This window comes from Leptinotarsa decemlineata, unplaced genomic scaffold (genome assembly GCF_025532065.1).
Source record: "Leptinotarsa decemlineata unplaced genomic scaffold, Ldec_3_MD MMD2_tig00000251_RagTag_RagTag, whole genome shotgun sequence".
NCBI classification, from domain to species: domain Eukaryota; kingdom Metazoa; phylum Arthropoda; class Insecta; order Coleoptera; family Chrysomelidae; genus Leptinotarsa; species Leptinotarsa decemlineata.
Window position 1 is genome coordinate 6,769,788 of NW_027412547.1, and position 13,616 is coordinate 6,783,403.

The 13,616-nt window shown below is 34.7% G+C and overlaps 1 protein-coding gene across 1 annotated transcript; it reads right to left on the reverse strand.

Annotated features, from left to right (window-relative positions):
* Positions 1–158: 158 nt before the first annotated feature.
* On the reverse strand, positions 159–4,899 carry LOC111509370 (cyclin-dependent kinase 9-like). The gene is made up of 3 exons (XM_023165096.2): positions 4,557–4,899; positions 2,999–3,269; positions 159–720 (listed from the first exon to the last, which is right to left on the reverse strand). Exons 1-3 carry the CDS (start codon positions 4,718–4,720, stop codon positions 427–429), a joined length of 729 nt encoding a protein of 242 aa, XP_023020864.2. The 5' UTR covers positions 4,721–4,899; the 3' UTR covers positions 159–426.
* Positions 4,900–13,616: the final 8,717 nt, after the last annotated feature.

Sequence of the window (13,616 nt, forward strand, 5' to 3'; positions counted from 1 at the left end):
TGTTCTACTTTTGAGGTGAATAAAATATGAAATACAATCACTACAAACTTGAATGAGATGTGTTAGAAACTTGGATGATTATAAAAAGCCAACAACTCAATATCAAAATTTATAAAAATATCTATAACAATATCCTAAGTGAATACAAAGTAGATATACATTAAACTATAACCGTTTACCCCAATAAAAGGGTACTTCACAGCCATGTCATGAGTTTCAAATTTTTGCCCAATCAATTTCAAGAAAAAATTGCACTGCTTCTTTGTTCATATTGGTTTCATTTTCACATTCATTCAATGGGATTTTCGATAATGGAATACAACTAAGTAGGATTACATTTTGGATAACCTCCGAAAAATGCAACTAACAGTCCAGTCTTTCCCCATACAATTTTACAACGTCACATAACATAACACCAACTTTCTACTAGAAAACTCTATCCTGATATCCACTGTCTTGAATAGTAGATGTAGATGGCTTAGGTATCGAATGCTGCTTCATTTGCGTTGCACGACTTGCAGGGGCTGAAAATTCAAACATACTCTGCGTTTGGTTGGCCAGCATTTCACCTAAATCGCAGGGCATGGGATCAGTCCAGAAGAAATCGTGATTGAGGGCCGTGTCCGCGTCATAACGTTTGGAAGGATCGAGTACTAAGAGCTTATCGAGTAGATCACAGGCATGTGGATCCTTCAAGTATGATGTGAGACGTTCTGTCACCTGAAGAAATAAATTAGAAAAAGTTACATCTGGAAAAGTCTAATTTATGAATAAGGTAAAAATTTTCAACAGGTTATATATGGGATTAACAAAAAACTCAAACCTGGCTTGTAGAATAGTGAACCTTACACAACCAAGTTTTGGCATAAATTCATGACACTGTACAGTCTTCTGCTTTTATTATCAATGTTACTTTCCTTAAACGCAGTTTCGTTGGACATCTGTTTGAAAAAAAATCTGTTTTTCCGTTAACTAGCTGTCGCACCCCTACGAACGACAATCCTCAGAAGTCGAAATATCATCAACCTATTGTACTTCTTGAATAAATAACCATGCAAAGAGCCTTGAACATCGTTATCAGATGGTGCGAGCATGAGAACCTCTCAGTGAATGCCCAAAATAACACTATCGTCGCGTTCACAAGAAAAATACTGATAACAGGACTAAAACCACCAATACTCAATTAAGTGGAGATCTTTTTCGCCACGGAAGTCAAATATTTAGGTGTGACTTTCGATCACAGGCTCACGTGGAACCTCCACATCCAAAAACAGCAGGGCCAGGACGGCCCTGGTAATCTGCAGAAGAATGTGGAGGAAAAACTGGGGGCTGGATCCAAAAATGACACTCTGGTTATATACAAGGGTAGTGAGACCTATGATAACATACGGTGTAGTGATTTGGTGAGCATGATAAGACCGTAGCGTGTCTGGCCCGTACTCAACCATTAACGCACAGATTTGTCGACAGACTGAAACCGTGCTGGATAAAGTCTTCAGACGGCGGGCTATTAGGCGGCATACAAAGGCTGGCGTGTCTAACTGTCGCGGGAGCTATGAAAACGGCCCCAACTGCAGCACTTGAGGTCCAACTCGAAATTCCACCACCATTGTATATTTACATATAAAGAGAAGCTCGACAGGTGACACAGGCTAATGCAGGGGCGAACTCCAATCAGCCAGTCACACGGTGCAGAATACTTGAAACTGTACAATGAACTGAAGGCAGATCCAATACTAGAAAGCCCGTGGATAACACAGTTCCGCAGTACAATGTTCAAAAAGATTTCAAAATCATACCAAGTAGCAAAACATACCCAAGAAGGAGTGGGAGACGGTATATACGGAGGCAGAGCAAAGTTGAAAAAGTAGCGGCCATCGAACACTGTATAGGGGAAATAAACAGGCAGAAGGTCACAAAGAAAACCATTGCAATTTTTTTCGACAGCGAGGCGGCAATTAAGATGCTCAGCTCCTTTCAAGTCTTCTCAAGACTGCTTGGATCCCCAACCCGGACATGGGGATCACAAGGGCAGTGACGAGGCCGATGTTCTAGCTCGTGGAGGCCCATACAAGGCTATGATCGGCCCAGAACCCTTCTGTGGGGTAGCGAAAGCATGTATAAAGACATCTATAAATTCATGGATGCAAGCCAAATCGATAGATTGGTGGAATAAGCTCCCAGGAATGAGGCAGGCGAAAAAAGTTCATGAAGAAACCATCTCTCAGATCCACAAAAGACCTGCTAAACCATAACCGTAAGGTTGGTCTAAGGTGAGTCTACTAACGGGGCATAGCGGACTCAAGAAACATATGAGCAATATGGGTCTGATAGAAAAAACCCAATACAGGTTCTGTCAAAAGGAGAAAGAAACCGCACTGCATGTGCTCTGTGAATGCGAAGTGATAGCAAGGCTGAGACACACAAGATGCGAGGAAGAGGAACCAGATAAGTTAGACAATGAGCTCTTACAACCAAGAAGCATCACAATGGATCTAACCATGGTAGCCTGGTTTGATGTGTGAGGCTTGTGAAGTAGAGGTCTGATCGAATCATGAAAATATACTGAATTTATTTAGATAAATTGCTTGATGAGAAGCGTCAATCATGCGATATTTTCTGTTAGGTGAGTATTGTGTGTTTCAATTATATTCAATTGTAAGTAAACGCAAATTCCCTACTTCAAAATGTGTTTTCGAATGACTTAACTCACATTTTGTTTCAAAATGAATGGTTTCTAACGAAAAACAAGAACATAATCACGGACTTGGAGAAAGAAAACAATAAATACATGCAGTTATTCAATAGAAACCAAAATTTGAACAGATTCTATTGCAATTAGATTAGGATTAACTAAAATACCTTCTCCAAATTCGTCATCAGCTATTGCTGATGTAATATTCACATATTTATAAAATATCTATTGAATTACAAAAGACTGTACTGACACTACTTTCAAAACAAATAGGACGTGATAAAAAAATTCAAATACACTCACTTTCCTCTTTTGCTTCTGAGGCAACTTCATTTTGTTGAACAGCTCCAGATTTTCCACTCCAGGCCATACTTGTGGAGTAATTGAACCACAAAGGTGGGATATCACAGCAAGCTGATGCTGCTCACTATTTCCTTGCATTATTGGAATACGTGTCCACATTTCAGCCATGATACAACCGGCACCCCACAAATCAACTGGTGGACCATAATTTCGCTCTCCAAGAAGAAGTTCTGGCGGTCGATACCATAAAGTAACAACCCGATTTGTGTACCTGAAATGTGTGTCGTGGAGTAATTTACAGATGTAGAAATTGATGTATTGTTTGGAATAATGATTATATTCACTTTTTAGGCCACTTTTTGTTGGGCCACAACTTTATAAAAATAATTTACAGTATTTACAGAACACCAACAGGTGATTATGACATTTTGTACTTACGGCATATAAATGTGAGTAATTTCTAGGCAGTTTTGTCAATTGCATTGACATTATGCTTTTTGTCTAATCTGAAACATATGCTATACAGTATAATGGTGAAATTGCACAAATGACCTTTAGATAGTATGCATTATCGTGAATAGTTCAGTTATCATCTGAAAACAATTGTGGATACTAACAATCGAATAGTCATGAGAAAATTCAGTTTGATATCTTTTTCTTATTTCCCTTTTTTAGTATTTTTCCATCATGATTATTTTATTTCTTTGAATTTCAATTGTACTATTTACTCTTTGTATTCAATTTGAAATATCTCTTATTGTTCATCCCAAAATATAAACTTATATTGATGTTAGGTTAGGTTCGCCATTAATGCTGAATTTATTTTACATCCCTTCTGATTCATCTAAGTCAACTGAATATATATCGAAAAAATTATTGTTTTAGCGTTCTCAATTGAATTCATTTTCATTTTATTTTCAATAGTACCTGAATAAGTGTACATTCTATTCATTTGATTTGAAATCATTACATTAACTTACTGAATACTATCAGCATATCAAAATTATATAAACTCCATTTGTTTCTGGACCTCCAATGTAAATTATAATTTTTCAGAGAGGTTAACTTTAAATGTATAGAATTTTAAGTTATTTTGAGTAACCATCCCCTTAGACCAATATTTCTGAAAACAATTAAACTGGACATTTTCATGGATTACCTAAAATGTAAAGAATACTTCTCTTATACTAAATCATAGAGAAGTTGAAGAGCATAATTATTTTTCGATTTTATCCCGAGAAAGTAAATGTAAAACATTTTGAACGAATATATTTCAGATTTCTATTCTAATGACTTTTTCACATACTTGATTGGGTAGCTTAATAATAACTGAGTAAAATGTCTGTACTGAATAGAGAATAACATTTTTTTGAATAGAGTGAAAAAGATTCTAAAATTACTTATGACCTGAATATAAATTTCATCTTCCATAAATAAATCACTTATATTTTGAAAACAGCCGTAGTTATGCACATTTGGTGCAACAGCCTGGTTGACTTTATCACAAATAATAGACTGCACTAAAAATAAATGTCAAAATATGAAACCGTTTCCTTACCTATTTGGTACTTCATTTTTTCTGGTACTGAATGCTCTTGCTAGCCCAAAGTCAGCAAGTTTCAAAACTCCATTCTTGGTTATTAATATATTTGAAGATTTTATATCTCTATGCAAAATGTTGTTATTATGAATGAAGTAAAGTCCATTCAGAAGTTGCTGCATAACTTTCTTGATCTCACCCAAACTGAATTTAACATTAACATTGGATAACAAGCCTGCTAGATCATGCTCGCAAAAATCAAAAACCAGATAAAAAGTTGAATGATATTTGTTGTATTGGGAAGGCTTTGTTCTGCAGGTTTCGATCAAGTTTACTACATTTTGGTGTTTCAATAACTGCAGTATCCGAATTTCTCTAAGGGCTGTAATTGGAAACTGAAAGCAAGCATAGAGGTGAGAATTGGTAAAAAATATAAGGTCATTCAGTCACTTACTCCCTGTTTCTCATTATCCATTAAAACCTTCTTCATAGCCACAATTTTTTTGGGGTTACTCTTTTCTCTTGCCTTGAAAACTTCGCTGTAAGAAAAGTGAATATTAGGTACCTAGTTCAATTTTTCGTGAAGATAAAATGTTTACCCAAAAGTTCCTTGTCCAATTTTGGCAAGTTTTTCATATTTATCTGTTAAATTACATTGAGGAAAAACGGAATTTTCCATGTAATTTTGCTTCTCCTGCAAATTTATCTTAGCATAAGGATGACTGCGAGAGGCAGAATGATGATTTGGTTTTCGATCCCGACTTGAATTCATCATTTTGATTTATAGGTGGCTATGACTAACTTTTGCGAGTAAAATAAAAATTTCCAGATTGGTATATCACAACTACCAATTATATTGGTACAATGCAAAATCCAAGAACACACTGACTCAATCTCATATCTCAGATGGTTTAAATATATGAGTTTATCAATATTCTTCTTCTCTCAATTTTGTCACACAGTGTGACCAACCCACCCGGTACTTGATGGAAATCGTATGTCCAATGTAATTGCTATAAGAAATTATTGTTCCTTTCGAATTATGTGTGAATAATGTAATTATATGAAGAAATAATGGAGTTTTCCAAGGTATAAAAATTGAATGATCGAATGAATGATCATTAACTATTAGATACTATTGTTTTTATGTGAAAACAATTTGGATATAGTACAAGTAAACGATATAGTGCCCCTACCTTCCAGCAGTTCCCCTTTAACAAAATAGTTAGGGAGCTAACTAATTTTGTTATTCATTAATCAATTCTGATTATATAAGAATCACAATAATTATATTATATATATATATATATATATATATATATATATATATATATTTCGTTTATATAGATGAGTGGGAAAGAAGGGATTCAAATAACAGAGTGATGATTGAAAATACTTCTGATTACTCTACTTACTCGCAATCGAACAGGTGTGAACCACAATAAACCCTTGGGGGTTGCGGTGGAGGGTCGAATAGACCCACTCACTTGTGACCTGACCTAACCTAACTACCTACTCATATATATATTCATATATGTATGTATGTATATATGTAAATATGTATGTATATTATGTAGTATATGTATGTAGTGTTTGCATTTATTTATTTATATAACTGATATTCAATATTGAAATAATTCATTTAATCATTATTTCAAATGTTATCCCTGTTATAAACATTCTTGTTTCTTGGGATAATTAAAGATTATTATTATTTATTTATATACAATCGATCGCTTAACAAACATTTCACTAACTTTCTTCGAAAGCTTCTGATAATTCCTATTTTATATTCTCCGTTACACTATCACTGTCATCATTCAAATCGATAATGAATTTATTTCCACCATTGATATGGAAGTGTCCAATCTCCATATAGTCTTTTTCAATTAAAATTACTTTTTTAATCCTTTTCTGCCTACTTTTAATCCTTCTTTAACTAGCTCTATCACCTCATCAAATTTTGAAAAATTATTTATACGCCTGATGTTTGTTTCAATGGCATTTAATCAATAACTTCGAAATGCTGATTGTTGAAAGTAGAGTGGAGCTAATGAATCTAAACATATTTACCTATTTGTGTAAGTGAAAGCAAATTCTGAAATGCTCTCTATAGAATTCCTGGTAAAATTTCAAAGTATCATGGAAATATCTAGAGCAAGTTTCCCATTTGTAATTGTAATTTGGATATATATATGATGGAATTGGCCGATACTTGGTGAAAATCTATAACTAACGTACTATAACTAACCGCAACACGTACTTTAATTTATTTACAGTAAAGACACGTACTTTACTTTACTTACAGTAAAGATATGCCCGAATTAGCCATTGTATGGCAAAACACGTGTTTATTTATTGTGAAACTATACGTTACTTCACTTACAGTAAAGACACGCCAGAAGAATACATTCCATGGCGGAACACGTGTTTCGTTTTTGTAAAACTGTGAATACTCTACTTTAATTACAGTTAAGATATGCCCGAACAAGCCATTGTATGGCAAAACACGTGTTTCGTTATTGTAAAACTATAAGTGCTTTACTTCACTTACAGTAAAGACACGCCCGAGGAATCCATGCCATGGCGGAACACGTGTTTCGTTTTTGTAAAACTGTAGGTACTTTACTTTTTTTTCAGTAAAGATATGCCCGAATAAGCCATTGTATGGCGAAACACGTGTTACATTTCTGTAAAACTGTTTGGTGAAAATCTCACAATGAAGTGTTTTTTAAATACATAATTTGGATATGTATTATCTCTTATTTGATTATGGCAAATAGTAAAATTTGATGAAACTATGAATTTGGAAACAAAATAACAAAACCTAACGGTTCGATGTCCAATTAACATAAAAATATCATTGAAGTATTTTGGCGATGAGTTGAAAAGTGAAACATTTTCTGAAATTCAAAAAATGTTCGGGATTTTGAAAGGAATTAGAAATATTGTTAATGTCAACACATTGATATAAGCTCTCCAGAAATAGTATGCAGGCAGTCATTTCTTTTATGAGTCATGAAATTTTAGGTGCAAAGAATATCATTTCTGACTGAAAATACAGATTATTAAATAGGGAATCGAAAGCTAAACGTTCAATGTGATTTAGAAAAACCTTCTACCATTCATCATCTATAAATAACTTGATTGAACCAAGATTTTTGAAGCATACGAAGAAAACTCAAACATAAACTATTCAAGTAACATTTTATTGTGAGTCCTTTATTGAACAGTTCAAAAAATCGGAACCGTGAGTCGAAAGTATGAACATGCCCAAGGAGGTTGTACGGCGAAACACGTGTTGCGACAAAAAAAATGTGATTTTTAAGGAATTAATCTTTAAGGATACCTACAATGACACAAGCAGAATTTTCAGTCATTGCCAATATCCATAAACAAAATAATGAAGAATATACCGTTGAGGAAATTACCAAAAAAACGAAGAGTTGAAATATTTCGCCTACCACCCTATCATTGTGAGCTTGATCCTATTGACTTCACAAGTCAGAAGAAATAACATAAATTATACATTATCAAATCTGACTAATCTTTTCCATTAATCAATGTCTGAATTGCCGACAGAAAATTGGGAAAAATATGTGGGAGCTTGATCATATTATTGGAATAGAACCTATAATAATCTCTCTTGCAGGGGACTACGAATAGTCTGAAACAGAATATGACAAAGCATAACACTGTAAACTGTAACTCATAAGCTAATTTTATATTTTCACCAATTGACATTGTTCATGTTTTCAATAAAACAAATCGTATTTTTTTTAGTTTTATTCTGTTTCATTATAGTTGTTCTCATTTCTCAACACTTTTTAATATACTTACGTACCTATATATTAAATGTGGGGTTAGTGGTTTTTGAATTATCAAAACTTGTAAAAAACAGTAAAAACCCATGATTCTATCTCTCAAATGGTAACAGTTTGTGAAATATATTCGTTCAAAGTTCATCCTTTGCATGTAGTTTCAATACTTTGAAAGAAACTGATCGGTAATATCCTATCCCAAACGCATTAAACCACCAGATTCGGACAGCAAACCAGACATTTCCAATAAGAAAATAGAACGATACTTCCAATTCTCTTCTGACGGAGAGAGTCAAGAAGACGCGAATAAATTGACAACCTGCGTAACAATGCCCGAGATTTTCCAAAGGAAATCTCAAATACCTGAAAAAGCTCAGACTATTGAGGTCAATAACCCTGTTACCTCTCAGGTAACTGAACGAGATATTTTCTCAACTACCCAGGTAACGAGAGAAATCAATTCTCCAGCTACCTTTCAGGTAGCGTGAGAGGATGTCAACACCACTCAGGAAACCTGACATCCCTGTTGAAGTCATGGAAGTACCTGTCGTAGAACAGGTACCACTAAGGTGTCTGGCACCCCTGTTGAAGTCATGGAAGTACCTGTCGTAGAACAGGTACCACTAAGGTGTCTGGCACCCCTGTTGAAGTCATGGAAGTACCTGTCGTAGAACAGGTACCACTAAGGTGTCTGGCACCCCTGTTGAAGTCATGGGAGTACCTGTCGTAGAACAGGTACCAAAAAGAAAACGATTTACCCACAGCCTATTATTATTAGGCTCAAAGAAAAGTGGGTTGAATTCCGAGAGGTCACGCGAGAAATAAACTTTCTTGAAAGCAGTCATCATAAACGATGGAATCACAGTCCAACCCACCAGCACGGATGATTACACCCTTGAGGAGAAGATTCCTTATCATACCTACATTATGCTCGAGAATGAGCCTCTGAGGATGCTGTTCCTAAGAGTTTCTGAATTCCTCTAAACAACTGATATCAAGGATGATATCACTGCTAAGGGTTTCGACCTTATATCGGTTTCTCGATTGAGAAAAGCAAATAAGAGACCACTACCCCTTATCCTTATACTGGTTCTTATTCCGAAAGGACAGAAGCACCCGTGAGGGGTGACATATATCCTGAATGTGCATGTCAGAGGGAACCGCTGAAACCAAGGGTGTCGGTCGGGCAGTGTTACCGCTGTCAACGTTTCGGACACTCGCAGTGGAATTGCAAGGCAATTCCCGCGTGCCTTAAATGCGTCGGTAGTCATGTGACGACTGAATGCAAGCGGTCTGGACAAATCCCTGCGAGATGTTTTAACAGTAAAGGATAGCACCCTGCTAATTATACTGGTTAACAAAATTTTAACTGTTTTTTGTCACATGAAAACTTATATCAAACTTTGAATCTACTAGGGTCACTAAACAATATTGTATCAATGAAAAAAAATTAACACAACAGGTTTTTGTCGTGACATCAAAGCATATATTTTGGTGAAAATTACAAAAATCAACTATACTCAGAGAAAATATTGTGTACTGTACAATAAATATTTATTATTTTCGTGAATATTTGTTTTTCTGGTAGATCCCTCTTGAGTTCCCAACAATAATTTGCTAGCATTCCTGGGCTCCATTTCCATTGATAACGCTTCTCTATTAAGTAAATGTCCTGATGGAATCTTTTTCCTTGTTCGTCACTCACAACACCCAAATCTAGATGAGAATCAAACATACGTATTTTTTAGGACACATTATACCTCAAAGCTTTATCTGACATTATTAGTTCGTCTATTAAGTCTTTGTGTTTTCCGCTTTATAATTTCCTAGGAAATTTTGGACAACACTTTCAAAACATTTCCAGGCGATTTTTTTCCTGGTCATTTAGTTCTCCTTCAGAGCTCTTATCCTTCATGTTGTCATATTTGTTAGCCTACAAATATTCTCTCTTTAATTTTCGCTGAGTTTGGGGAATTTCTCTTTCAGATATAAAAATCCACTGACATCTTTGCGCATAGCTTTTACATATTTTTTCATCAAACCTAGTGCAACGGTGGTAAAAGATTGTCATCAAAAATCACTGAAAGCTTATGTTTATCATTTTACCGGCCTGGAATAAGTGACTCACGCTTGAGCCACATTTTATTTTATTAGTGACTTTTTCTGTCTGCTATCCCATTCGCAAATTAAACGAGCAAAATTTTGTGTAATCAACATGTAGTCCAAGCAAATAATCAACAACTTTTAAATCGCCACAAATTTTCCAAGCGTGTTCACTGTATTTAATTTTTTCAAGGAGATATCTCATATTTTCGTAAGTCTCTTCCATAGCAGAACCATGAGCAACCGGCACTGAAGGGTGTACGTTTCTGTTATGCAGCAACACTGCTTTATGACAATGGACTAGATCATTTACTAGAAAAGTTAAGCTTTTATTTCATCATCACAATGTCGAAAATAAAAAACTTTTGAAAATAAATTCTAGTCCTTTAATCTAGACAGCAAAAGCTTAGCCTGTTTTTTAGACAAATTCAAATCACGTACAAAATCTTTCAAATCACTTTTTGTTTGCGGTTCATAACTTAGGTCACTTTCTTTATATTCCTCATGCGAACAAGTTCTTCTTGACTGTAATCCCGAGTTTCAGGTTGATTTGGAGGCTTCGGCACAAGCAGTTCAGGACTATGTAGGATGTGTCTGTTGGCCGAAGACAAGCTTGGATACTGGATAGTATCTTTGGACTTCGTTGTAATGTCTTTTATTTTTGTTTGACTCAAATAAAAGCCCAACCTAATAGGAGTCTCACACACGTTACACAACATTTATCTGGGACCCAGAATTTATCTTGATGCTGCACAGTAAATCGAAAATATTCTTAAAAGCACTGTTCAATTAATTGGGTGAAATTTCGACGCTGGGATGTAAAAGTGTATTCTTCACACACACAACAAAACTGTCAGGGTTAGTAGAACACTTTCGTTGCATATTTGCGATGTACCTAACGAAAATAAAATGTATATGTTAGCTGATACAATAGTTATACAGCCGCCTAAATGACGTATATGAGGTCAGAAATAAATCTATTGTTGTCATAAAAAATTGGATGTGATTGAAACAAAATTATTATATATTTATAATGGGGGTAAGCCAACATAAACAAAACACATCACAAAGTTCATGTGACAAAAACACTGTTGACTTGTGTTACCTGTCTTTTATTCAAAAACACGTGAAATAAGGGAGCTAAAAAATAAAGTTTCGTTGTTTAATACATTAGCTAGACATGATAATAGACATAAGGAAGAATGTAAGAAGTGCAATAAAGAACACAGAGAGAAACTGCAATCGCTGAATAGACAATATTATGATGAGTTGATATTAAACTCATGCAACAAATCTAAAACAACTTGGGCCATAATTAAGGAATTAGAAAAAAAGAAAACTATGGAACATGGTGAAATAGTTATAACAGTCAATGATATTCAATATTCAGATGAAATGATAGCTGAAAAATTTAATCTACTATATCTGAAAACTTCTCCGTTGACATAAAGTTTCTAGAGAGCAATGCCACCTTAAATAACTCAAGCTTTTTTATGTTTCCAATTACTGAATGGGAACTCACAGAAATGATTAACAGATTGAAAACCTCTAACTCCACTGGAATTGATGGAATCTCCAAAAAAATAATGAAAATTTGCTCTAATGAACTATGTGGTGTCCTGACCTTTTTAATTAATCTCTCAACCTCAAAAGGGATCTTTCCTACCAATCTTAAACTTGCTAGTGTATCTCCTATTTTTAAAAAAGGTGATCCTAACAATATGGATAGCTATAGAGCAATTAGTATTCTTTCAAGTATCTCTAAACTTTATGAAATTAACATAAAAGAACAATTGGAATCCTATTTCATAGCAAATAACTTGTTATCGCCCTCACAACATGGTTTCACCAAGAAAAAAAGTACTGATACGGCACTGTGTGAATTTCAAAATCGAATAGTAAGTGCTCTAGACAAAAAGAAATGTGTTTTAGAATTATTTATTGACTTTTCACGGGCTTTCGATTGTGTGAACCATAATCTTTTGCTGGACAAACTTTCAAGATATGGTGTAAGAGGAATACCCCTATCCTTACTAAACTCATACTTATATAAGAGAAAGCAAGTAGTCAAAGTTGGAAAAAGTCTAAGTACTGAAAGAAATATTGAGGATGGGGTACCACAGGGATCCATTCTAGGGCCCTTCTTGTATTTAGCTTTTGCCAATGACTTGTCAGTGTACCTAAATAAGAACTCGGCCATTCACTGTACGTGTTATGCTGATGATACTAATATATTAATTATTGAAAACGATATGGACTCCGCAAAAAACACAGCTCTAGAGACCTAAAGAAAAGTTATTATGTGGTCAAAGAAAAACGATTTAATGTTGAATGTAGCCAAAACTAACTTGTTACATTTCAAGATGAATACTGGGCAACAATATGGGTTGAATCTGTTTGTTGATACTGCTTTAGAATTGAACCTAACCAAGTCAACAAAAATGTTGGGTTTTGTTTTTGATGACAAATTTCAATGGAGGACACATATTGACCACTTATGTAATAAACTTAAAAAAGCCTGTTATTCTCTTAGGTTTCTATCCCACCATTGTGGTCAAAGTATTCTATTAACTGTCTATTACGCAAACTTCAATTCGCATCTTAGATATGGCATCCTTAACTGGGGCACATCCTCTACCGTGTCTCGTGTGTTTTGTATACAAAAGTATGCTATTAGGATCATTGCTAAGTTGGGCTGTAGAGATTCTTGTAGAGAAACTTTTCAGAATTTGAAAATATTAACGCTAGCAAGAGTATACATAATGAAAACTTGCACATATATCTATCGAAATAGAAACACTTTAGCTGCTAACAGAGCCTATTATAATCACTCTACTCGGAATGCCCACTAGTCAACATCGCACTGCTCTTTTCCAAAGAAATTTTGAGTTTCAAGGCTGCAAACTTTTAATAAACTCTCCGACAATATCAGAAATTCTGAAAATGTAGACATTTTTAAATCAAGACTGAAGCAACTTCTTCTGTCAAAGAACTGCTACAGTATTGATGACTTTTATTTGTAATCCAATACTATATGTGTGTATAGGAAACAATTATCTATTATTATATTTATGTGATATACATCTGTGTATGTTGTATATATGTGTGTATGTATGTATATATATTCTTCGAAAGAGCAGGTGCCGCCAAGATC